This window comes from Mesoplodon densirostris, chromosome 1, assembly GCF_025265405.1.
Source record: "Mesoplodon densirostris isolate mMesDen1 chromosome 1, mMesDen1 primary haplotype, whole genome shotgun sequence".
Classification (NCBI taxonomy): Eukaryota; Metazoa; Chordata; class Mammalia; order Artiodactyla; family Ziphiidae; genus Mesoplodon; species Mesoplodon densirostris.
The window spans coordinates 220,652,621-220,678,744 of record NC_082661.1 but is presented as its reverse complement, the minus strand read 5'-3'; the positions used below and the strand labels follow the sequence as shown (position 1 = coordinate 220,678,744).

At 38.5% G+C, this 26,124-nt stretch overlaps 1 protein-coding gene and 1 pseudogene across 1 annotated transcript; both read left to right on the top strand.

Annotated features, from left to right (window-relative positions):
• On the top strand, positions 1-20,924 carry LOC132489100 (all-trans-retinol dehydrogenase [NAD(+)] ADH4-like). The gene is given in 9 exon segments (XM_060098046.1): positions 1-18; positions 2,750-2,857; positions 4,044-4,185; positions 5,709-5,796; positions 7,462-7,693; positions 10,320-10,356; positions 10,359-10,454; positions 10,946-11,084; positions 20,900-20,924. Coding segments are annotated over 9 exon segments (885 nt in total).
• LOC132483347 (DNA (cytosine-5)-methyltransferase 1-like) lies at positions 11,465-19,246 on the top strand (annotated as a pseudogene).
• Positions 20,925-26,124: the final 5,200 nt, after the last annotated feature.

Sequence of the window (26,124 nt, the reverse complement as noted above, 5' to 3'; positions counted from 1 at the left end):
ATGGGCACCAAGGGCAAAGTAAGCAAATATACTGTTTCTTTGTTCAATTCGTGTTTTGTGTGTGTGTGTCTTTATACATTTGTTAAAAGAAGCGTCCTTGGGAATTACTCTCAGAAAGCAGCAGTTTAAAGTTGATCAAAAGCTAAGTCCCCATCAACAGATGTATGGATAAAGAAGACATGGTATATATATACTCATATAGGTACTTCCCTGGTGGTGCAGTGGTTAAGAATCCACCTGCCAATGCAGGGGACATGGGTTCAAGCCCTGGTCTGGGAAGATCCCACATGCCTCGGAGCAACCAAGCCCGTGTGCCACAACTACTGAGCCTGTGCTCTAGAGCCCGTGAGCCACAACTACTGAAGCCCGCGTGCCTAGAGCCCGTGCTCCACAAGAGAAGCCACCGCAATGAGAAGCCCCCGCACCGCAACAAAGAGTAGCTCCCGCTCGCCGCAACTAGAGAAAAGCCCACGCTCAGCAGCGAAGACCCAACACAGCCAAAAATAAAATGAATAAAATTTAAAAATATATATATATACACATATGTACATACACACTCACAACGAAATATTACTCAGTCATAAAAAAGAATGAAATCTTGCCATTTGTGACAACATCGGTAGACCTAGAGGGTATTAAGCTAAGTGAAATAAGTCATACAGAGAAAGACAAATATTGTATGATTTCACTTATATGTGGACTCTAAAAAACAAAAACAGATGAACAAACATAACAAAACAGAAACAAAATCACAGATACAGAGAACAGGTGATTGCCCGGGGGTGGGGGTGGGGAGCTGGGAAGATGAGAGAAATAAGTGAGGGAAATTAAGGGATACAAACTACCAGTTATAAAATAAACGAGTCACAAGTATGAAATGTACAGCATAGGGAATATAGTCAATAATTAGTACCTTTATATGGTGACAGATGATAACTAGACTTTTCATGATGAGCATTTGAAATGTATGGAATTAGCGAATCACTATGTTGTGTGCCAGAAACTAACATAGTGCTGTAGGCCAATTATACTTCAAAAACAAACGAACTCATAGAAAAAGAGATTGGGTTTAGTAGTTACCAGAGGCGGGAGGGCGGGGCAGGGAGGAATTGCATGAAGTTAGTCATAAGGTACAAACTTCCAGTTATAAGACAGATAAGTAGTAGGGATGTAACGTACAACATGGTAAATATAACCAACACTGCTGTATGTTATATATGAAAGTTGTTAAGAGAGTAAATCCTGAGTTCTCATCACAAGGAAAAACATTCTTTTTCTATTTCTTTAATTTTATGTCTATATGAGATGATGGATGTTCACTAAACTTATTGTGGTAATCATTTCATGATGTATTTAAGTCAAATCATTATTCTATACACTCCTTAAACTTATACAGGGCTGTATATCAATTATATCTTAATAAAACTAGAAGACAAAATAAAGATGATCAAAAGGATATGAGTGACCCTCATGCTAGTTATTTACTCTAGGAAATAACTGTGAATTTGCCAAAATGCTTACTACAAAGGTGATCAATTAAATATTATTTATAATGGCTAAAAAAAAAGAGACATTTGAGTAACTGTGCCATAATCATAAAATAAAATTTGTATTCATTAGAAATAATGTTAGAGAATATGGAAAATATTCATTGTATATTAATAAGTAGAAAAAAGTAGATTATAAAATATTACATACAATATGGTCCCATGTGAAAAAAACTCAAATGATTTACCTCAAAATCCTAAAGTGGGAGATAAAATTACAGATGGGTTTTGTTTCTTTTTTCATATTTTCATTTTGAAACTTTCCATAATTAGCCCATGTTGCATCTATAAGACATGATATTTAAAATACAATTCAAAACTGCATAACAGGTATCAAAAAATATGTATTCATGTGGAAAAAGACTGGGAAAATCTTACCAAAAGTAAAAATAGTAGCACTAGAATGAAGGAGTATAGGTTTGTTTCTTCCCACTTTCCTTCAATGTTACTTACATTTAAATTAAAAATATAATTTTAAGAGGCTAAAAGTTTTTAAATCTGGGGATTATAAAATTTTTAATGCTTAATTTCTTTTCGTACATCTTTACCCAAATTCTTTCAAAGGGACAAAATTTTTATTTAATGTATATTCTACTGATAAATTTAATAATTATGTAAGCCTCACTTCTCAAACTTTTATGTGCATATGAATCACATGGGGATCTTGTTCAAACACAGATTTTGATTCAGTGGATTTTGGACAGGGCTTATAGCTCTAGCAAATTCTCAGGTGATGTCGATAACTGCTGGTGGCAGGGAGGTCCACATTTTGAGCAGTGAAGATGTAAAACGCATCTGCTCTAGCAATAAGGATTCAGGTAATGCAGAGCTGATAACAAATCGTTCGATCAACAAACACATACTGGCCAGCTACCCTGCCCAAATCCTGTAAATTTATCCTCTTTATTCTGGAGAGAAAAAAATCAAGGCTTTATAATAAGGTAAACTTTAATACACCTGTTCTTTTCGAAAAGTAAAAGTGCAATGACTACAATGTAGAATTTGACTTCTTATTTTCAATTAAGGTCCCTTGTCTTTAGAATAATATAATTATATATAACATCCAGCCACAAACTCCAAAACTCTCTTTCATGAAATAATAGTATCAACACGTTCGTTCATTTTTTTTCCATGATATTCTTTCTTTCTCTCTCCTTCTCTCTTCCTCCCTCCTATCCTTTCCCCCTCTCCCTCTTTCTCAGGTTATTAAATGCAAAGCAGCTATCGCCTGGAAAGCAAACAAGCCCCTCAGCGTTGAAGAGGTTGAGGGAGCTCCCCTCAAGGCTCATGAAGTTCGAATTCAGTTGTGTGTGGACTTTCCCATGGCGGGACAGGCAAGACACCAAATGCAGACTCGGCTTCGGTCAGGTCAAGCCTATGTAGTGTATCTGGGAGTCCCAGGAGTTCTCACTATGGGGGAATTACATATTTAGGTTCACATTAAAAACAGGTATTATCCCCAGGAGGGGTAAATTGTAAGAATCAGACAAAGGAATTCCTTTTAGATTAGAATTAGGTAGGTTTTCTTTTTGTTTTCCAGTTGCCAGTTATTGAAAAGGGTTATTAAAAGAAAGATTGAGAGTTTGGTTCAAAGCAAGGAAAGATCTGATGCTAAGGGTCCTGGGTGCCCAGAGGAGGGCACAGAAGTGAGACAGCAGGGAGAAGACATGGCACTGAGCAGAGAGGGATCACAGGCGACAAGTTGAGTCCATTTCTCCATTTTCTCTGCAGCTGACCTGGCTTATGTTTTTCCTCAGGATCACCACAGTAAGAGTTTATGCATGAGAATGAATGAGATATCCTCACGAACAGAATCCTGAAAAATAATACTGGGACACTTCGTAATTAATTAAGACAATCCTTTATTTGATAGCTCTCTTTTAACTATAAAAGTTTTATTACCTCTATTGTATTTCATATAGTTTCAACAAAATTTGAACAAGCCCTAGAAACCTGTGTTCCCCCTCCACTCCCTCTAACAGAGTTTAACTTTTCCCTGTTACCTTTGATTTCTCCTCTCCTAGAGACAGTGACTGCCAATTCTCTCTCTTTGTGTGATTTTTCAGTGACAGTGAAAGGAAGAAAATAAAGATGCATTAAGAGGAAAGAATATATCGTAACTTTTTTTTTTTTTTTTTGCGGTACGTGGGCCTCTCACCGTTGTGGCCTCTCCCGTTGCGGAGCACAGGCTCCAGACGCGCAGGCTCAGCGGCCATGGCTCACGGGCCCAGCCGCTCCACGGCATGTGGGATCTTCCCGGACCGGGGCACGAACCCGTGTCCCCTGCATCAGCAGGCGGACCCTCAACCACTGCACCACCAGGGAAGCCCCGTAACGTATTTTTAATTGTTCTTTTTTTTTTCAAAATACAATTCTTTTATTGAGCTCAATGAGTGTTGTTAAGTTTCAAGGTGTCATTGGGCCTAAAATTATCCTCCTAACTACCCCAATGATATAATTACAGAAACAGGACTCAAGTCTGCGGTTGCTTTGTAGATAATCACCACCACCTTGTGCCATACTGATGCCCATGTCATCCATCCTCAATTTGAGGAGGCTTTTTTCCCAGTGATCCTTGGCCATGAGGCTGCAGGACTGGTGGAAAGTGTCGGGCCAGGAGTGACCAACTTCAAACCAGGTATTTTAATTTCTGATTCCAACTCAATGGAAATGTCAGGATATTTCAGGGATAATACCTGATACAGTCCTGGCTTTGCATGCTATAACTGATCTCTGTTTACATAAGGGGACCATGTTTTCCAAAGCAAAACTGAAACACACAGTCTATCAGAGTCTAGCAATGAGACACAATATTTCCAATGAGAACTACCTAGAGACTTCCCTGGCAGTCCAGTGGTTAAGACTCTGCACTTCCACTGCAGGGGGTGCAAGTTTGATCCCTGGTCTGGGAAATAAAAAAAAAAAGAACTGTCTAATAAAACCTGGGAAATACGGTCACTTTATTGACATATAGCACTGCGAAACTGTCCTATGATGCAAAGGTACAAGGTGAGCTTACACTGAGCTTCCAAGGGGGAACAGATGACAATTTAAACCTCCTCTAAATAAAACAGAAAACTATTTTAATATTATAAAGAATTTAAAGAATGATGACTTATAGGTAGCTTAAGCGAGAAATATTATGCATATGTCAATGTTAGCTTAAATGTCTTCTTGGAAGTTTGTAAGATAAACATGTATATGAAGCATGCCAATAGTCGAATTATTTACTTTACATTTTGTAACAGATCCATCAAATACTGCAATATGAGCTATGCAATTGCCACTTATCAGACAGGATGAACTGTATCATTCTTTCCTCCTTTAATGAGGATGCTCCAAAGTGAGAAGTATATTAGTATCTTTCCATTCAAAACAAGATTATAGAAACAAATTGCTCTCCAAAATTTGGCATCCACAAACAAGTCTGGCCAATGTAGTCCCAGCTCTACCACTTACTGGCTGTGTGACCTTAACCAGTTAAGTCACTTTTCTGTGACTCAGCTCAGATTTCCATTTTCTAACATGGGGACAATAACAGTACCCATCTCAAAGGGTTGTCCTGAGAATTAAATGAGATAATACATGCAAGCAGTTAGAATGGTGGCTGACACGTACTAAATGTTGAACAAACGTTAATCATCATTATTGGACCTTGGTCATCAGAGGATAGAAATCATTATTGAAATTGAATAAAAAGCAGAAAATGTGGAATTTGAGAGTGAACTAAATGATGAAACTTGAAGATGATATATAGTTTACTCTCCACATCTAGCCTATTGCCCACCTCCCCTATTATATAAGGATGTTCTGTTCCATGCAGGATGTTTAGAAATGTAATAAATAAAGTCATTATGTAATAAATAATAGTCATAATGCAGAGTGTTGCAATGACAGCAGAGTCTCATAAAGGACTCTGCACCTGATAGTATAATACAGATGTGTTGCTTGACTGCCCAGCAGAGAAAAAATGAAAAAGAAAAAAAGACAGTATATACAATACTTGGGAGAATCAGCAATCTTGTAGGTTAATAAAATACTGTAGCCACCTATACTTCCTACTGAACATAAAATGTATACCATAAAGAATGGTGTTTTCCACCAATTCACCTGGTAGAAACTATAAGTACACATCATCTAACACATGGTCTTTTTTTCTAGGTAACAAAGTAATTCCACTCTACACAACTCAATGTGGAAAATGCAAGTTCTGTCTGAGTTCACGCACAAATTTTTGTGGAAAAATCAAGTAAGCTCTATAAACTATTAGTAAGAGTATAAATTGTTACAAATATTTTGGGCAGTACATTGGCATACCTAAATGGAGTTGAAGATGTGGATACTTTGTACCCACCAATTCTAGATGTGTACAAGAAACTTGTAAAATCACCCAAACAGACATGCACGATAATGATCATTGCAACATTGTAATAACAAGCAATTGAAAATAGGGTAAATGTCCTTCAATAAGAAATAGATTAACAAATTGCTATGTAGTAACACAATGGAATTACTATATAACAATGAGAATGGCTAAACTTGCTCTAAATGTATCAACATAGAATAATCTCACACATATAATGTTAAGGGAAAGAAGCAAGTTTCTCACAGATAAATTTAGTCATATACAATAACAATACCATATATTGTTTATGGTTCATGTGTATGTAGTAAAGGGAATGATAAATGCCACATTCAGAATAATAGCTACTTCTACAGAGGATGAGAGAGGAATGCAATGAGTCACAGTAATTTATTCAAAGACCACACAGATATAAGTCTTGGAGCTAGATTTTGAACCTAGGCAGTCTGGCTCCAGAGTCAAAAATTTTAATTGCCTTATTCTCTACTGAGACTATAGAAAGATCTGTTTATGCTTAATGCTAATTTAAACTAGTTATTTTAGAAGCTAAAATTTTACTATTCTTACATAGATTACCGTGCCTCAATTTCCTCATCTATAAAATGGGGACAATAATAATGCCTACTTCACAGGGTTTTGCAGATATTTAAAGAATGAATACACTCTTTTGCAAACCTTTAATAATAGATTTTGACAATGACCATCAATTCTTTCTAACATCACAAAAACAGAGATAAGGTATTATATGCCTCCAGATGAAAATACATAACACTATTTTAGCAATATTCCTACAAAAAACAAAACCTGAATCAGATCAAGCACTTAGATCAAAAATACTAGTTTAGAGGAAATACAGTGATGGAGAAACATGTTAAACCAGATTACAAGAGTGTAATCAGAAAAATCTAGAGTGAAGAATTCTGTAGGCCAAATGACTGTTTCTTCAACAAATAAATGGCAGGGAAAAAACAAGGGGTGGGGCGAGAACCTATAAATTAAAAGAGACTTAAGAGACATATCAACCAAATGCAATGTGTGGAACTAAAAGAATCTTTATCTTTTAGAGACACATACTGAAATATTTACAGATGAAATAGCGATGTCTAGGATTTACTTCAAAATGGTCCAAAGTTGGGAGGATAGGTGCTGGTGTTGGGGAAGCAGGTAGGTAATAGATGAAACTAGATCAGTCATGAATTGATAATTGCCAAAGCTGGGAGATGGTTACATGAGGATTCATTTTGCTATTCTTTCTACTTTTATATGTGCTTGAGTTTTCCATAATACAATTTTTTTAAAGAAATACATGTAAAGCCCTTAAAAGAGTTTCTGGCACATAAGAAGTATACAATCCAAAGTGTATTATTATTATCATTATTACCTTTAGACCGCTTCTGACTATATATTTAGGTGAAAATTCTCAAGCCATTTTTTTTCAATTTTTCCATCTAATAAAATTATCACAACGAATACACAACGCCTAATTTTTTTCTTCAGGAAAGTAATCAGTGGTCCATCTACTTTCTCTTTTTTGGTATCTTTTTCCCCTAGGCATTTCAAAAATCCTATGGGTGATAAAAAATTAATGGAAGACAAAACTAGCAGGTTTACCTGCAGAGGAAAACCAATTTACCATTTCATGGGAACAAGTACCTTCAGTCAGTACACTGTAGTGTCAGATGTTAACCTTGCCAAAGTTGATGATGATGCCAATTTAGAGAGAGTTTGTCTGCTTGGATGTGCATTGTCAACTGGCTGTGGTGCTGTAGTCAACATTGCCAAGGTAAAATAGTTAATCACCAGGTGGTGTAAAATAGACATTACTAGGAGGCAGCATGATAAAGCAGCCAGGTTTATCTTCAAAACCTGCCTCTGCCATTTATTACCTCTGTGATTTTAGGCAAGTTATTTAACCTGTCTACTCCTATCTCTCTACCATAATATCTACTACAAATAGTTGTGGGGATAATTAAATCATATTACATATGTAAGACATCTGGCCCAGAGGCTAGCATATAGCTGGCACCCAGTTCATGTTCATTTCTTTTCCTTTACTCATATGTTAGATTGTAGACTGTCCCTGATTTAAATACAGTCTGCTAAATATGTCCCCTAAATACGAATGCTGTCCTGGGACAGCAGACCCAGTCAAGAGACAACAGAAACCTCCACCCATCTCCATAGAGCTACCCTACTTTCTCCCTGACAGCAGATTCCTCTCTCTCAAACTGTAGTAATTCATCTCTGCTTCTCACCCTGTGCCTTTGTGGCTTCAGGGGAAGGTCTCAGATGGCAGCCCTGATGATGGTAAGATGCGTCCCTGGAATTCCATGTTAGAATTTAGAAGCTTTTACAAAGCTCTTCAACTGAGAGATTAGAGAGATGTCAATATCACTTGGACGCTTCACACAACCTCCTTATTTGAACCTGCTTGACATCAATCGTTTTCCCTTGACTCTAAACTGCAAAATGCAACCAGAGTGATCTTCCTAAACAAAAAACTAAAGATTTTATTCCCCTTTAATTATTCCCCTTTTCTTTCAATATGCTATAGTCATTCTTTCTCTTTCTTCCTTTTGTGGCTCTCTGTTCTCCTGGGCCTGACCCTCAGTCTCTGGGCTCTGGACTGTGCCTCTGGACTTTTCACACCTGGCTCCCACCAACACTGCCTGGAAAGCTCCCCCACTTCTGGCTGACTCCATTTATTTATCCCTTCCTGTTGGAAGCCTACTCCACCCTCCCAGGCATGCATGAGGTACCCCTCCCTCCCACTTTCCCCTAAAGTTTCTGTATTTAACCCTGTCTTCCTTCTTATCACACTATGAAGAAATTTCCCATTTATTTCTCCTTCCTATTAGATGATTTGCTCTGTAAAGGCAAGAATTCTCTCTTCTTCATTGTGATAGCTCCAGAGCCTAGCCCTGTGCCTGGCACATAATATGAGCTTGATAATTTTTCAGCAAATGAATGAATAAAGCCAGGTTCATGTGAAACACCTAAAATGCCTTGGTGAGGCTTGGTCCTCAGCTTTGCCATCCAAATATTCTTTTTTATCAGATTACTTAGAGTTGTTCAGTGCCAAGGAAACAAAGGCAACCTAACCAAAATAAGAGGCTGATCTAGAGCTGCTATTTAGAAATGTTAGAAATTCTCAAAACTATAAATAAACACATATTCAAATAAAGATTTCAAAACACATTCTAAAAGTTCTAGGTCATTGCATTGTCCATCCCCAGTAAGACAGACAGAGAGAAGAGGGAAAGAATTTACTGTACTTCAGATTGCTTCTTTCATATAATGATCAGTGATGAACAGGAATGGTATTCCTATTGGGACTTCTGTAGAAGTAAAAGTTGCCTCAACAGGTGAGAACCAAGTTAACCACTGGCTATGGCAAACGATATGATGGGGCAAGTTTATATTTTTCTTGTATAATATTAGTCTCAAAAGATTTTAAATGTTCAACTATAACATAGGGCTTCTATGTGGAATGGCCATCCACAAGTTTATATCTTTCTTAAACTTATTTACATTTTCAATCTTGGCATTTTTATATTAACTCCAAACCTGCAGTAGGTTAAGGTAATATTTTCTCTTTCTCTCATGCAAAGATCAATGCAAATCCCCTGGGCCCCTGCCTTCCAAGTGGTGACTCAGCAATGAAGGAAGTTCAAATTTGTGGCTTTACAATCTCGACATGAGGTCCTCTTGGTTGTTAGAGCAGAAGGGACAGCTGACGGGTTGTACACTGGCTTTTTTATTTGGGCTAGGAAATGGCACACGTCACTCCTGCCCATAGCCCAGAACTAGTCACATGACTCTACTTAACTGCAAGAGAGCTAAAAAATATAGGGAAGCAGATGAAATGTTTGATGAGCAGCAGCCACTGTTATTTTCTGTTTAACTGTTTTGCCTTCTGTTTTAAATAGCATTTCTTTTAAATTATCCTACATTGAGATCTGCTAAGTTTACAGTTATATGCCTCATTTTTAGACTCTAGTGAATACTCATTCGCCCTCTGTTTGTGACTTAATTTTGATCCTATGTCCCTAGAATTGCAAATATCTTCATATATACCATTGTACCTGGTCAAAAACTTGTTGACTAGAGTTTATAATATCTTCTATAGATCTTTCTTTACCTTCATGTATGTATATAACAGAGTAAAATATGTTTTGTTTATTTTCAATATCTTTTTTGATGACATTCAAAATTTTATTGGATGTTCTATCTGAAATAGAACACTGGTGCCTCAAGTCTCAATCTACAATATTACAACCTTATTAGCTGGAATCCCATTATCTTGTATGCAGAGTTGTGTAAATTTTCCCTAAACTATTGTACAAACCCACATTGGAGGTCATGTTCTACTTATCTTACTCAGCTAATCTTTCTGTTTGACCTTCCAGAGAGCAGCCCTTGACAGCATAACAGTAGGTTGGGGAGTACGTACATCATTGGAGTAAACGTTGGTGACAACAGATTGAATGTTTCTGCAGTGGAGCTAATAATGGGCCATACTCTAAATGGAACAAGCTTTGGTGGTCAGTTTTTTTTTTCTTTTAATTTTCTTCATAGTAGTACTCAAATTATCATAATTAGGATTATTGAAAGGAAAGGAAAATAATTTATTTTTTGAATATTGAGTGCCTAGAATATACCTGAAGACTACATGAAAGCTGTTTATTCTATTAGTTACTTGAAAGTAAACAGAGTTTCTTTATAGAAGGATAACTATAATTTGCAAATTGAAATTCAGTTTGCATTAAAATGGACCAACATAGGGGAACAAAAGGTAGACGGTGATCAAATTGAGATACTTCCTTATGTAGAAATAGAAAATAATCTTGAATTTTTCTTTTGAAGAAAAAAAATTTAACAGATAAAAGTACAAAAAATTAAAGATGGCAGGGAGATAACCTATTTGAAGCAACCCAAATCTGACCTGATAATTTCATTCATTCGACAAACACTGGTTAAACTACCTTTTCATGTCAAGCACCATGTCTTTATTTGGCATTTTGGCCAATTACAGTCTGGAAAGGTATCGATTCTGTCCCAAAGCTGGCTGCTGACTACAAGAATTAGAAATTCGATCTGGATGCATTGGTGTCCCATACCCGTGCTTTTGACAAAGTTAATGAGGCATTTGACCTAATGTACCAAGGAAAAAGGTAAATTACCAAAGAGATGAGTGAGCAGTTTGAAAAACCTTTATGATGATTCTATTTTCATTTGATGTTGAAAACTAACCAGTGTGTCTTTTCTGACACTTTCCACATCATCAGAAGCACCCGATGTCCTTAAAAGATTAAATAGTGGCCATTTGCAAAAAAGAAAAGTTCCTACTCTATTTCCATAATGTACATGGACATACACTGTTCCAACATAGAGTGGTGATATAAACTGACACATATTTTCCCCTTCACAAACAATTGTTAACTCAGTTGGGGCTGCTCCATAGAAAGAGAGTTTTCTAGAGTATAATGGCAGGCTCAATATAGTACAATATAGCCCTGAGTCTGGAATCATTGTGGTCTGCAACTGACACAGAATGCCCACTCCAGGCCTTTCATTATCAGGCTCAGGTGAAAACCATGAAGATGTGAGTAGTGAGTGGCAGGTAACAGATACTTAAAGCGTTCCCCGCTTGCCTCATTCTCTTGCTTTGTCATGGTTGTCTTATAAGTGATTCAAGTCTACAATTTTAGCTACATTGTGCTCTCTTGGCATAGACCCTGAGAAATGATTTATAAAAATGTCCCAATCAGGGGATCCCTGGTAACTGGGGAGTGGGTAAGACTAGGATCAATGATTTTGGTTAAAATAGTCAACCACAGTGTTGGTCAATAGAAGCAAAGGCCAAAACATCAGGAACAGTGTTACACAGAAGAGATGCAAAAAGGCAACAAAAAGAATTGAAAGGGGGAAACTATATAGTTAAATGACAGAACTTTGAAGCAGAGAACAAATGTTGCAAAAGAAGAAAATAGGTCCACAGTGTGAGGACCAAGGATACTTCCTGGGAAAGAAATCTGAGAAAATATCCCTACTCATATTAACTCCCTAATTTGCAAAAGTGTTAACTGCAACATATCAAAAAGAGGTTCAATAAAAAGAAAAGAACAATTAAGAAAATGGTAATAGGAACATACATATCGATAATTACCTTAAATGTAAATGGATTAAATGCTCCCACCAAAAGACATAAAATGGTTGAATGGATACAAAAACAAGACCCATAAATATGCTGTCTGTAGAGACCCACCTCAGACCTAGGGACACATACAGACTGAAAGTGAGGGGATGGAAAAAGATATTCCATGCAAAAGGGAATCAAAAGAAAGCTGGAGTAGCAATTCTCATATCAGACAAAATAGACTTTAAAATAAAGACTATTACAAGAGACAAAAAAGGACACTACATAATGATCAAGGGATTAATCCAAGAAGAAGTTATAACAATCCTAAATATTTATGTACCCAACATAGGAGCACCTCAATACACAAGGCAAATGCTAACAGCCATAAAAGGGGAAATCGACAGTAACACAATCATAGTAGGGGACTTTAACACCCCACCTTCACCAATGGACAGATCATCCAAAATAAAAATAAATAAGGAAACACAAGCTTTAAATGATACATTAAACAAGATGGACTTAACTGATATTTATAGGACATTTCATCCAAAAAAAACAGAATACACTTTCTCCTCAAGTGCTCAGGGAACAGTCTCCAAGATAGATTATATCTTGGGTCACACATCACGCCTTGGTAAATTTAAGAAAATTGAAATTGTATCAAGTATCTTCTCTGACCACAGCGCTATGAGACAAGATATCAATTACAGGAAAAAATCTGTAAAAAATACAAACACATGGAGGCTAAACAATACACTACTTAATAACCAAGAGATCACTGAAGAGATAAAACAGAAAATCAAAAAATACCTAGAAACAAATGACAATGCAAACACAACAACCCAAAACCTATGGGATGCAGCAAAAGCAGTTCAAAGAGGCAAGTTTATAGCAATACAATCCTAACTCAAGAAACAAGAAACATCTCAAAAAAACAACCTAACCTTACACCTAAAGCAATCAGAGAAAGAAGAACAAAAAACCCCAAGTTGGCAGAAGGAAAGAAATCATAAAGATCAGATCAGTTGTAAATGAAAAAGAAATGAAGGAAACGATTGCAAAGGTCAATAAAACTAAAAGCTGGTTCGTTGAGATGATAAACAAAATTGATAAACCATTAGCCAGACTCATCAACAAAAAAGGGAAAAGACTCAAAACAATAGAATTAGAAATGAAAAAGGAGAAGTAACAAGTGACACTGCAGAAATACAAAGGATCATGAGAGATTACTACAAGCAACTATATGCCAATAAAATGGACAACCTGGAAGAAATTTTTAGAAAAGCACAACCTTCTGAGACTGAACCAGGAAGAAACAGAAAATATGAACAGACCATTCACAAGGACTGAAATTGAGACTGTGATTAAAAATCTTCCAACAAACAAAAGCCCAGGATGAGATGGCTTCACAGGCGAATTCCAACAAACATTTAGAGAAGAGCTAACACCTAACCTTCTCCAACTCTTCCAAAATATAGCAGAGAGAGAAACACTCCCAAACTCATTCTACGACCCACCATCACTCTGATACCAAAACCAGACAAAGATGTCACAAAAGAAGAAAACTACAGACCAATATCACTGATGAATATAGAGGCAAAAATCCTCAACAAAATACTAGCAAACAATCCAACAACACATTAAGAGGATCATACACCATGATCAAGTGGGGTTTATCCCAGGAATGCAAGGATTCTTCAATATATGGAAATCAATCAATGTGATACACCATATTAACAAATGGAAGGAGAAAAACCATATGATCGCCTCAATAGATGCAGAAAAAGCTTTTGAGAAAATTCAGCACCCATTTATGATAAAAACCCTCCAGAAAGTAGGCATAGAGGGAACTTACCTCTACATAATAAAGGCCGTATATGACAAACCCACAGCCAACATCATTCTCAATGGTGAAAAACTGAAACCATTCCCACTAAGATCAGTAGCAAGACAAGGTTGTCCCCTCTCACCATTATTACTGAACATAGTTTTGGAAGTTTTAGCCACAGCAATCAGAGAAGAAAAAGAAATAAAAGGAATACAAATCGGAAAAGAAGAAGTAAAGCTGTTACTGTTTGCAGATTACATGAGACTATACATAGAGAATCCTAAAGATGCTACCAGAAAACTACTAGAGCTAATCAATGAATTTGGTAAAGTAGCAGGATACAATATTAACACACAGAAATCTCTTGCATACCTATAAACTAATGATGAAAAATCTGAAAGAGAAATTAAGGAAACACTCCCATTTACCACTGCAACAAAAAGAATAAAATACCTAGGAATAAACCTACCTAAGGAGACAAAAGACCTGTATGCAGAAAACTATAAGACACTGATGGAAGAAATTAAAGATGATACAAACAGATGGAGAGATATACCATGTTCTTGGATTGGAAGAATCAACATTGTGAAAATGACTATACTACCCAAAGCAATCTATAGATTCAATGCAATCCCTATCAAACAACCAATGGCATTTTTCACAGAACTAGAACAAAAGATTTCACAAGTTGTATGGAAACACAAAACACCAGGAATAGCCAAAGCAATCTTGAGAAGGAAAAATGGAGCTGGAGGAATCAGGCTCCCTGACTTCAGAATATACTACAAAGCTACAGTAATCAAGACAGTATGGTACTGACACAAAAACAGAAATATAGATCAATGGAACAGGATAGAAAGCCCAGAGATAAACCCATGCACATATGGTCACCTAATATATGACAAAGTAGGCAAGAACATACATTGGAGAAACATAGCCTCTTCCATAAGTGGTGCTGGGAAAACTGGACAGCTACATGTAAAGGAATGAAATTAGAACACTCCCTAACACCATACACAAATATAAACTCAAAATGGATTAAAGACCTAAATGTAAGGCCAGTCACTATAAAACTCTTAGAGGAAAACATAGGCAGAACACTCTATGACATACATCACAGCAAGATTCTTTTTGACCCACCTCCCAGAGAAATGGAAATAAAAACAAAAATAAACAAATGGAACCTAATGAAACTTAAAAGCTTTTGCACAGCAAAGGAAACCATAAACAAGATGAAAAGACAACCCTCAGAATGGGAGAAAATATTTGCAAATGAAGCAACTGACAAAGGATTAATCTCCAAAATTTACAAGCAGCTCATGCAGCTCAATATCAAAAAAACAAACAACCCAATCCAAAAATGGGAAGAATACCTAAATAGACATTTCTCCAAAGAAGATATACAGATAGCCAACAAACACATGAAAGAATGCTCAACATCACTAATCATTAGAGAAATGCAAATCAAAACTACAATGAGGTATCACCTCACACCAGTCAGAATGGCCATCAAAAAATCTACAAACAGTAAATGCTAGAGAGGGTGTGGAGAAAAGGGAACCCTCCTGCACTGTTGGTGGGAATGTAAATTGATACAGCCACTATGGAGAACAGTATGGAGGTTCCTTAAAAAACTAAAAATAGAACTACCATATGACCCAGCAATCCCACTACTGGGCATATACCCTGAGAAAACCATACTTCAAAAAGAGTCATGTACCACAATGTTCATTGCAGCTCTATTTACAATAGCCAGGACGTGGAAGCAACCGAAGTGTCCATCAACAGATGAATGGATAAAGAAGATGTGGCACATATATACAATGGAATATTACTCAGCCATAAAAAGAAACAAAATTGAGTTATTTGTAGTGACATGGATGGACCTAGAGTCTGTTATACAGTGTGAAGTTAGTCAGAAAGAGAAAAACAAATACCGTATGCTAACACATATATATGGAATCTGAAAAAAAAAAAGGTTCTGAAGAACCTAGGGGCAGGACAGGAATAAAGACACAGACGTAGAGAATGGACTTGAGGACACGGGGAGGGGGAAGGGTAAGCTGGGACGAAGTGAGAGAGTGGCATGGACATATATACACTACCAAATGTAAAACAGATAGCTAGTGGGATGCAGCCACATAGCACGGGGAGATCAGCTCGTTTTTTTGTGACCACCTAGAGGGGTGGGATAAGGAGGGTGGGAGAGAGAAGCAAGAGGGAGGGGATATGGGGATATATGTATACGTATAGCTGATTCACTTTGTTATAAAGCAGAAACTAACACACCATTGTAAAGCAATTATACTCCAATAAAGATGTTTAAAAAAAAAAAGAAGAAAAGAAATGATCCCTGCTCATTGTGGTGAGGATGATTTTCTTTGCAGTTCAGGAGCAGACTCCATGTGTTTTCAGATAGCTTAACAGAAAGGGAATGTGTGAAGGAGAAATTGAACCCCTTGCATGAATTTCTGCAAACAAAATTAAAAAATCAGTTGTGTGACTTTATATAAAATACATAAAGAAGAATTATCAGTGGAGGGCTACCTGGCTAAAATCAAATCCCTTTAAGTAAAGATTTATCCTTGGAGAACAGATCTCAGGCTTTCAGTTGGGAAGTGAATGGATGTCTAGAAAACAAGTGGTAAGGACCACAGTGTGGGAATGGTAGAGGAAAACAAGTGTCCCAAACCCGTTTCTAAACTTCGCATACCCAGAAGATGCAAGTCTGATGGAGAAACAAAGTCTGAAGTCTCATCTAGGCCCAGGATTATAAAGGCAAACTACCAGTCAGACCACCGTCACATCTCATTTCGCAAGGAAATCTGAGGAAGAACTTGAAAGACCGAAATTGGATGACTCTATCAATGAAGAAGAAAAAGACTAGGAGGAAAAGAGACATAAAGTCACATCCAGAGAACCAGTTGCTAGACCACTCCCTGCAGAAGAACCAGAAAGAGTAAAACCATAAACACACACAGAGGAAGAAGAACAAAGAGATGAAAAAGAAGAGATTCAGAGGTCAAACTAAAGAACAAGCACCTAAACAGAAATCTAAGGAGCCAGGCAGAACAGGGAGTTCAAGATAAAATTCAGGATGAAGGAGATAAGAAAGATGAAAAGAGGCACAGAAGACAACCCAAAGATTCTAGCTGCCAGAGACGTGAGGAAAAAGAACCTGAAAGAGTAATATCACAAGTTTCCGATTAGAAAGAGAAGGATGAAAAGTTTGGAGACGGAAAGTCCAAGATTAAAGTGCCAGCAGGGAGAAGAGGTGCAAAACTATATCCAAGGACCCAACTGAGAAAAAAGTTGCTCAAACCAAAATAGTTGTGTCCTCCAAGACCCATCCTCCAAGGTGCATTCAATGCAGACAGTACCTGGATGACACTGAACTAGGATATGAAGAGCATCCTCCTGATGCAGTGGATGAGATGCAGTTGCTAACAAATGGGAGAATGTCTATCTTCAAAGCCAATGAACCTGGCTTTGAGAGGCTCTTCCCCAACCAAACTGACATGCTTCAGCATGTACTGTAAAAGTGGTCACCTGTGCCCGATCAACACCTGCCTAATTAAGAAGAATGTCAAACTCTTCTTTTCTGATTCAGCAAAATCAATATAAAATGATGACCGATCTCTTGAAAGTGGTGTTAATGGCAAAATTCTTGGCCCCATAAGTGAATGGTGGATCACTGGCTTTGACAGAGGTGAAAAGGCTCTCATGAGCTTCAGCACCTCATTTGTCAAATGTATTATGATGGCTCCCAAAGCAGAGAATGCACTGATGTTCAGCATGATGCAAGAGAAGATCTACACAAGTAAGGCAGTAGTTGAGTTCCTGCAGAACAACCTGACTCAGCCTATGAAGACCGGATCAATAAGACTGAAGTTACTGTTTCTCCTCTGTGCTCAACCTAAGTCAATTCACTGCCCAGTTTGTGGTGGAACAAGTAGAGAATTATGATGAGACTGGGGATAGTGACAAGCAGCCCATCTTCCTGACCCACTACATGAGGGACCTGATCAAGTCGGCAGGGGTCATTCTGGGAAAAAGGCAAGCTGAAAGATGTCAGACCATTGGGCATTCTACCAAGAAGAAGGACAAAGGCCTCACTAAAGCCACCACTACCAAGCTGCTCTACCAGACCTCTGACACTTTCTTCACAGAGCAAATTGAAAAGGATGACAAAGACAAGAAGAATGCTTTTAAACGCCGACTGTGTGGCATTTGCAAGATTTGTCAACAGCCCAAATGTGGAAAGTGTAAAGCCTGTAAGGATACGGTTAAATTTGGTGGTAGGGAATGGAGCAAACAGGCTTGCCAACAGAGGTGTCCCAATATGGTCGTGAAGGAGGCAGATCACAACAATGTCAATGGCAATATCCTGGAGATGCCATCACTCCAAAAAAATGTATCAGGAGAAAAGAAAGTACAAGAATTTGATCTATTGGGTTGGAGAAGCCATCAAGACTGCTGGGAAGAAGAGTTACCATAAGAAAGTATACATTGCCTCAGAAACCCTGCAAGTGGGGAACTGTGTCTCTGTTAGTCCAGATAATTCCTCAAAACCACTGTCATGGCACTGTGGGAGGACAGCAGCAAAGGCAGAGCTTGCATACCCACTGGTTCTGTGTTGGGACACACAACGTCCTCGGGGCCACATCAGACCCCTTGGAGCTGTTCCTGGTGGACAAATGTGAGAACATGCAGCTTTTCATACACTCACAGCAAAGTGAAGGTCTATAAAGTTCTGTCATAAAACTGGGCCTTGGAGGGAGGCGTGGATTCTGAGGCCCTGATGGCAGAGGATGATGGGATGGGAAGTCCTATCTCTACCAGCTGTGGTATGATCAAAACAATGTGAGATTTAAGTCCCCTCCAAAAACTCAGCCAATGGAGGAAAAGTATAAACTCTGCACAAGCTATGTTCATCTGGCTGGAATGAGGCAAAAAGAAATTCCCAGGACCACAGAGCAGCTCAAGGATCTGGATGGCCGGGTTCTCTACAGCTCAGCCACCAAGAATGGCATCCAGTATCGAGTGGGAGATGGTGTGTACCTCCTCCCTAAGGCCTTCAAGCTGTCCAGTCCTGTAAAACACCCACAGAAGGAGCCTATCAATGAAGATCTGAATCCAGAACACTACCAGAAATACTCCAACTACATCAAAGGCAGCAACCTGGATGCCTGTGAGCCACACCAAATTGGCCGCATAAGAGATCTTCTGTATCAAGAAGAGTAATGGCAGGCCCTGTGAGACAGATATCAAGATCAGACAACAAGTTCTACAGGTTGGCAAAGGCCTCTGCTCTGCCAGGAGGCAGCAGACTCTTCCAGAAAACTGTGCCTGAAGTGGGGTTGTAACACACGGTGGTGTTTTAAGAGTTAGGTAGAGGTGGCTGTTTTTCCAAGTGTTTCTGATTTTCTGTGGGTACTGACAATGACTATAACTATGTCATAGTCCTTGCTTTTAGACCTCTATTTTAAAGTTGCAGCGTTTCAGAATTCTCCAAAAGAAATCCATGAGCGGAAGTCCAGGGTGTGACAAAAACAGGGGTGGAGTGCTGTGGGCTCTGCCTGAGGCACCCCCAGAGATCCTTGGGTTCTGTTTACGACGGTCTGCATTCTGCTCCTTCCCAGGAGTCCCTCCCCACTCCCGATCCTCCTGTTCTTCATGGGCACCCCCTTTCCTCCCTTTTTCTAGGGTTTCTCTCTGTCCACACTTTTCCCAAGGTCTTGGCTTCACTCAGTCTTTTTCTGGGATCCTAACAGTAGTTAGGAGCTAACCTGAAACTATACAGATAGGTATAAAGTTGCTTCACTTCTTAGCTATTGCACATCAAAGATTTTCTAAAGAAAACAAGAAAAGCAAAAGTAAACATTATTTTTTAAGCTACACAAAGTAACTTAGTGTGTAAGCCCTAAAATATCTTGTACAATCTCAATATTCCCATAAGCAGTATTCCTCAAGTTAGGAGTCAGGTTAGGGTTTACGGCCTTAGACCCTGGCGCTCATAGCTCCTCCACAACTACCCTTTTTCTCATTCACGGAATATACCCACAACGGCTGCTAAGTGGCAGCCAAATGGAAAATGCTGCACTACTTTATTAATAGCTGGGCAAGTCTTTCATACTATCCCATGTAGGCCTGGTAGTCAGTGGTAGAATGGAGGCTTAAGGGTAGACACCTGAATGAGGCCTCCCACTTCCCCCTGGCCTACTGAGAAGACCACCTGACTGCCCACACACCTGGAAAGGTGGCAGCAGAGAAGGCAGAGGATGGACCTCCCCAGGGATGCTGACCATACGGGAACATGAAGCACAACTGAGGGTAGGCCCTCCTGCCATACCAACTGCACAGAAGCAAGGAACTGGAGGGAACAAAACACGCAGGTGGCCTGTTAAGGTGTAGTGACCCTGACTCATGGTGAGGAAAGGCCACAGAAGTTCTCCCTCCATAGGTAGGTGTAGCTCCAGGTCCTGGGTGAAGAAAATATTTGTGCATGGCAACCTGCTGATGCCAGGGATTCCACAGCTCCAGCAGTAAGGTCCAAGATTCTCTGCCTTTGAGGCTTATCCCCCTCCTTGCTTCCACATGTTGAAGGAGTAGGAATTTTTGAGTTCTCCGGAAGCAGTATTGCAACACACCAACCACCCCTTCTTTCGATGCCCAATTTTCCCTAAGCTACAGGAGAGCCAAGAGCAGTGACTATTCCAAGACGAAAATCTCACGACAACCTCAACATGCTCTACTTCTCTATAACACCACTGGGCCACAAGGATCTTGCCCAGAATCAAGTGAGGGTCCCCAATTTTTCCCCAGCTTACTAACACCATGAATAAAGTATTAGTAATGTCATGAATGGAAGTGGATGACAAGATAAAAGAAATTAGACTTAGCAAAGTGGGTATCTATAAAGAAATATTAAGACAAATCTTGAAACAAAAATTATTCACGGGTTTTGGTGAAATTTGTCATGCAAATTATACTGATTGTTGTTTTATTATTATTAACAGCATTAGGACAGTCCTGCTCTTTTGACAACACCAGGAACGATTTGTAATACTAGCTGACTAAATCTGAACCTGTCTGGTTAATTCATTATCTAATATGATGAACAATGATAACTGTGAAGTTAAACAGATATTTAGTTAATATGTCAATATCAAACAGCTATAGAGATTACAGCATTTTTATCCATAAAATATGTTAGTATTTCCTATGCTATTACTATGATCATTTATGTGTTTATGGAATCATAAGATGTTTGGGCATTGTTTAAAACTAGTTCTGGAGAGGTGGGAGTGGGGAATGAAGGGATCATAAATAAAACTAGATTGCCTATATGTTTATAATTTTTTAGGTGGGGTGATAAATATATGGGGTTTCATTAAACTGCTCTGTCTACTATTGTATACATTTAAACTTTTCCATAATAAAAAGCTTTTTAACAGAAAAAATCACTATTAATATGTAGAATGTAATAAGATACATATATCTTTAAATCTTGTGTTACATATATATGTAACACAAGCTACAATAAGTTACAAGCTACTCTTCTTTAACAAGCTGCTAAATAATTTCCTTTTTAACATTTGTTCATTTCTCTTACCCCCACTTTACTACTGTGAACTATAATCACTAGTACTGGGATATCAGAAACTGTATAAATGAATATATACACATATATATAAAGATTTTTTAAAAGAAAATACATCTACTCCCAAATTTCCATTTTTATTAAATAATTGCCCTTTTCATCTTTGATAATTATCGCAATGTATAATGTTTAGAGATTAACAGAGCTAAACATCTGTAATTTGCACTAAGTAATCTATTTTCTATATTCAACTAGAAATGACAAAGAACAATGTACCTATAATAAATGTAGTAAGTAAAACTATTTATAGTTGCAAGATATAACAGACAATAAGATTTATATGAAAAGCAAAATGAGCATTTTCAAACTATTATACTAATAGATGCTACAATGGGCAGTTTAAGAATAAGACATAATAATTTAGATTAGAGTAACAAAGACTAGATCTCGGTTTAGCATAATTTCTGAAATCCACCAGTTTGGGGTTATTTTTAATGTTTACCACATGTCTAACTCTGAGAGAAGATAAACTCTGAAACTTTGGCTGAGGAAGGTAGTAATATCTCAAAGCAGAAACTTATATTCCTGCTTATTTAAGATTCTCTTTCATTAGAAATGGAAGCCAGTTAATCCATCTGTAAAGGCTTCCTTTGTTGGCACTGTGGGGAATAGGACGCACCCCTCAGGTGGTTGGCCTTTCTCATGTTATTCTCTATATCAGTTGGGTTCTTTCTCTTCATGCCCTCCCCACCTCTCCTTGGGTTCCTCAATCCTTCCCAGGTCCAGCTTGAGACCCACCTCCTTTTCAGATCTTGGCAACCATAAAGCTGTTTTCCTTCCCTGATATCCTTTGGCTCTTAGTATCTTTACCACAATCTTAGGACATGCTGTTTCCATTGCTAGTTTTTCAAGTATATGTTTGTAAGTTCCTTGAAGGCAGAACAATCCTTGAATCCACCCTTCTGTCTGTTAGAGATGCTCAATAGATATGTGTTGTCTGATACCAACGTTTACCTTCACAAGTGTCCAAATAGTTTATATCAGCCTTTTTTTTTTTTTTTGGCGGTACGCGGGCCTCTCACTGTTGTGGCCTCTCCCGTTGCGGAGCACAGGCTCCGGATGCACAGGCTCAGCGGCCATGGCTCACGGGCCTAGCTGCTCCATGGCATGTGGGATCTTCCCGGACCGGGGCATGAACCCGTGTCCCCTGCATTGGCCAGCGGATTCTCAACCACTGCGCCACCAGGGAAGCCCTGTATCAGCCCTTTTGAGTGAAATTTTTCCAAAATATTCCTATACTCCTCTTTTTTCCTATATAATCACAAATCTAATCCTAATAACTCAGAATAGTCATTACGAGCATTATTTTTATTAATAACATTAATCAATAAAAACTATTAATTAGTAAAATTAATAACTAAGTTAATACTAAATTATTAACTAAGTTGTGAGGCAGTAGTTTCCCTCTCTCCCCCTCTCCTTTGAATCTGCTTTGAATCTCCTTTGACTCTGCTTTGAATCTGCTGTCTGAAATTAATACAGCTGCTCTTTCTTTGGAGTAGCGTTAGCATGGTATATCTTTCTCCATCCTCTTACTTTTAACCTATATGTATCTTTATATTTAAAGTTGGTTTTTTGTATATAAAATATATTTGGGACTTGTTTTTTGATTCATACTGACAGTCTCTATCTTTTAATTGGTTCATTTAGACTACTGACATTTTTTTTTTTTTTTTTTTTTTGCAGTACGTGGGCCTCTCCTGTTGTGGAGCACAGGCTCCAGACGTGCAGGCTCAGCAGCCATGGCTCACGGGCCCAGCCGCTCCGTGGCATGGGGGATCTTCCTGGACCGGGACCCGAACCTGTGTCCCCTGCATCGGCAGGTGGACTCTCAACCACTGCGCCACCGGGGAAGCCCTAGACTACTGACATTTAAAGTGATTACTGATATAGGTGGATTACTATCTATCATATTTGTTACTGTTTCCTATTTGTTGTCCTTCTTCTTTGTTACCGTTTTTGTCTTCTCCTTTTCTACCTTCTCTGGTGTTAATCCAGTATATTACATGATTCCATGTTTCCTTCTCAGCATGTCACCTATACTTCTTTATTATTTTTTTACATCTTTATTGGAATATAATTGCTTTACAATGGTGTGTTAGTTTCTGCTTTATAACAAAGTGAATCAGTTATACATATACATATGGTCCCATATACTTCTTAAAAAAATTTAGTGGTTGCCCTAGAGTTTGCAATACATATTTACAGCTAATCCAAGTTCACTTTCAGATAGCACTATATGGATTCATTGGTAGTACTAATACTTTACAATAACAATATAATCCTAATTCCGCCCTCTAATCCCTTGTATCATTGCTGTCATCCACTTCAATTATACATAACTATAATCATCAAATGTTTTTGCTGTTATTACTTTTTTTAATGAGAAGATGGAATTGGAGCTAGGTTATTTTCTGCATTATTTTTAACTATTTATTTATTCGGCTGCATCGGGTCTTAGTTGCAGCCCGCGGGATCTTTTGTTGCCGCATGCAGAATCTTTCATTGCGGCACACAGGCTCTTCATTGCAGTGAACGGGCTTCTTTCTAGTTGTGGCGCATGGGCTCCAGAATGTGTGGGCTCAGTAGCTGCAGCGCACAGGCTCTCCAGTTGTGGCATGCAGGCTCCAGAGTGTGCGGGCTCAGTAGTTGAGGCTCACAGGCTCTCTAGTTGTGGCACACGAGCTTAGCTGCCCTGCAGCATGTGGGATATTAGCTCCCTGTCCAGGGATCGAACCTGTGTCCCCTGCATTGGAAGGCAGATTCTTAACCACTGGACCACCAGGGAAATCCCACTATTATTATTTCGAACAAACTGTTATCTGTTAAATCAATAAAGAAAAATAAAAGTTTTTATTCTACCTTCACTTATTCATTCCCTATTGCCCTTCCTTCTCTATTTGGATCTGAGTTTCTGACCTGACTCACTTTCCTTCTCTCTGAAGAACTTCTTTTAACACTTGTAAGACAGGTCTTCTGGCAACAAATTTCCTCAATGGTTCTCTGTCTAAGAAAGTCTTTATCTCTCCTTCACTTTTAAAGGATAAAGTCACAGGACACAGAATTCTAGATTGGAAGGTTTTTTCCCTCAACACTTATATACTTCAGTTCACTATGTTTTTGCATAGGTGATTTCTGAGGAGAAATTGGTTGTAATTCTTATCTTTGCTCCTCTTTTGGTAAGGTGTTTTTTTCCCTCCGGCTTCTTTCAAGATTTTTTCATCTCTGATTTTCTGTCATTTGAATATGTTATGCTTAGGTGTAGTTTTTTTGTTTGTTTATTTTTGTTTTGTTTTTTGGCATTAGCCTCCTTGGTGTTCTCTGAGCTTCTTCAATCTGTGGTTCAGTGTTTGACATTAACTTGAGGAAATTATCAATCATTATTGCTCTAAATATTGCTTCTGTTTCTTTCTCTTCCTTCTTCTGGCATTCTCATTATGTACACGTTATGCCTTTTGTAGTTATCTCATAGCTCCTAGATATTCTTTTCCATTTATTTCAGTTTTTTTTTCTCTTTGCTTTTCAGTTTAGCAAGTTTCTACTGACATATCTTCAACCTCGAACATCTTTTCCTCAGCTATGTACAATCTACAAATAAACCCACTGGCACTTCCCTGGTGGCTCAGTGGTTAAGAATCCGCCTGCCAATGTAGGGGACACGGGTTCAACCCCTGTTCTGGGAAGATCCCACATGCTGCGGAGCAACTAAGCCCTTGCAGCACAACTACTGAGCCTGCACTCTAGAGCCCATGAGCCACAACTACTGAGCCCGTGTGCCGCAACTACTGAAGCCGTGTGCCTAGAGCCCGTGCTCCGCAAGAGAAGCCACTGCAATGAGGAGCCCATGCACTGTAACGAAGAGTAGCCCCCACTCACCGCAACTAGGGAAAAGCCTGTGTGCAGCAACAAAGACCCAATGCAGCCAAAATTAATTAATTAATTAATTTTTTTTTTAAAGAAAGGGCTTCCCTGGTGGCGCAGTGGTTGAGAGTCCACCTGCCGATGCGGGGGACGCGGGTTCGTGCCCCGGTCCGGGAAGATCCCACATGCCGCGGAGAGGCTAGGCCCGTGAGCCATGGCCACTGAGCCTGCGCGTCCGGAGCCTGTGCTCCACAACGGGAGAGGCCATGACAGTGAGAGACCCGCGTACCGCAAAAAAACAAACAAACAAAAAAAAGCCCACCAAAGACATTCTTCATTTCCATTTCAGTGATTTTAATTTCTAGCATTTCTTTTTGTTTCTTTCTTAGAATTTCCATCTTTCTGCTTACATTATCCATCTGTTCTTGCATACTGTCTATTTTTTCCATTAGCGCCCTTAGCATATTAATCATAGTTATTTTAAATTCCTGATAATGTCAACATCACTGCGATATCAAAGTCTGGTTCTAATGCTTGCTCTGTCTCTTCAAACTGTGTTTTTTGCCTTTTAGTACACCTTGTTATTTTTTGTTGAAAGGCACATATGATATACTTATTGGGTAAAAAGGTGGTAAATAGGCCTTTAGTAACGTAATGGTAAGGTGTAGGAGAAGGGGAAGGTTTCTGTAGTCTTATGATTAGATCTCAGTCCTTCAGTGA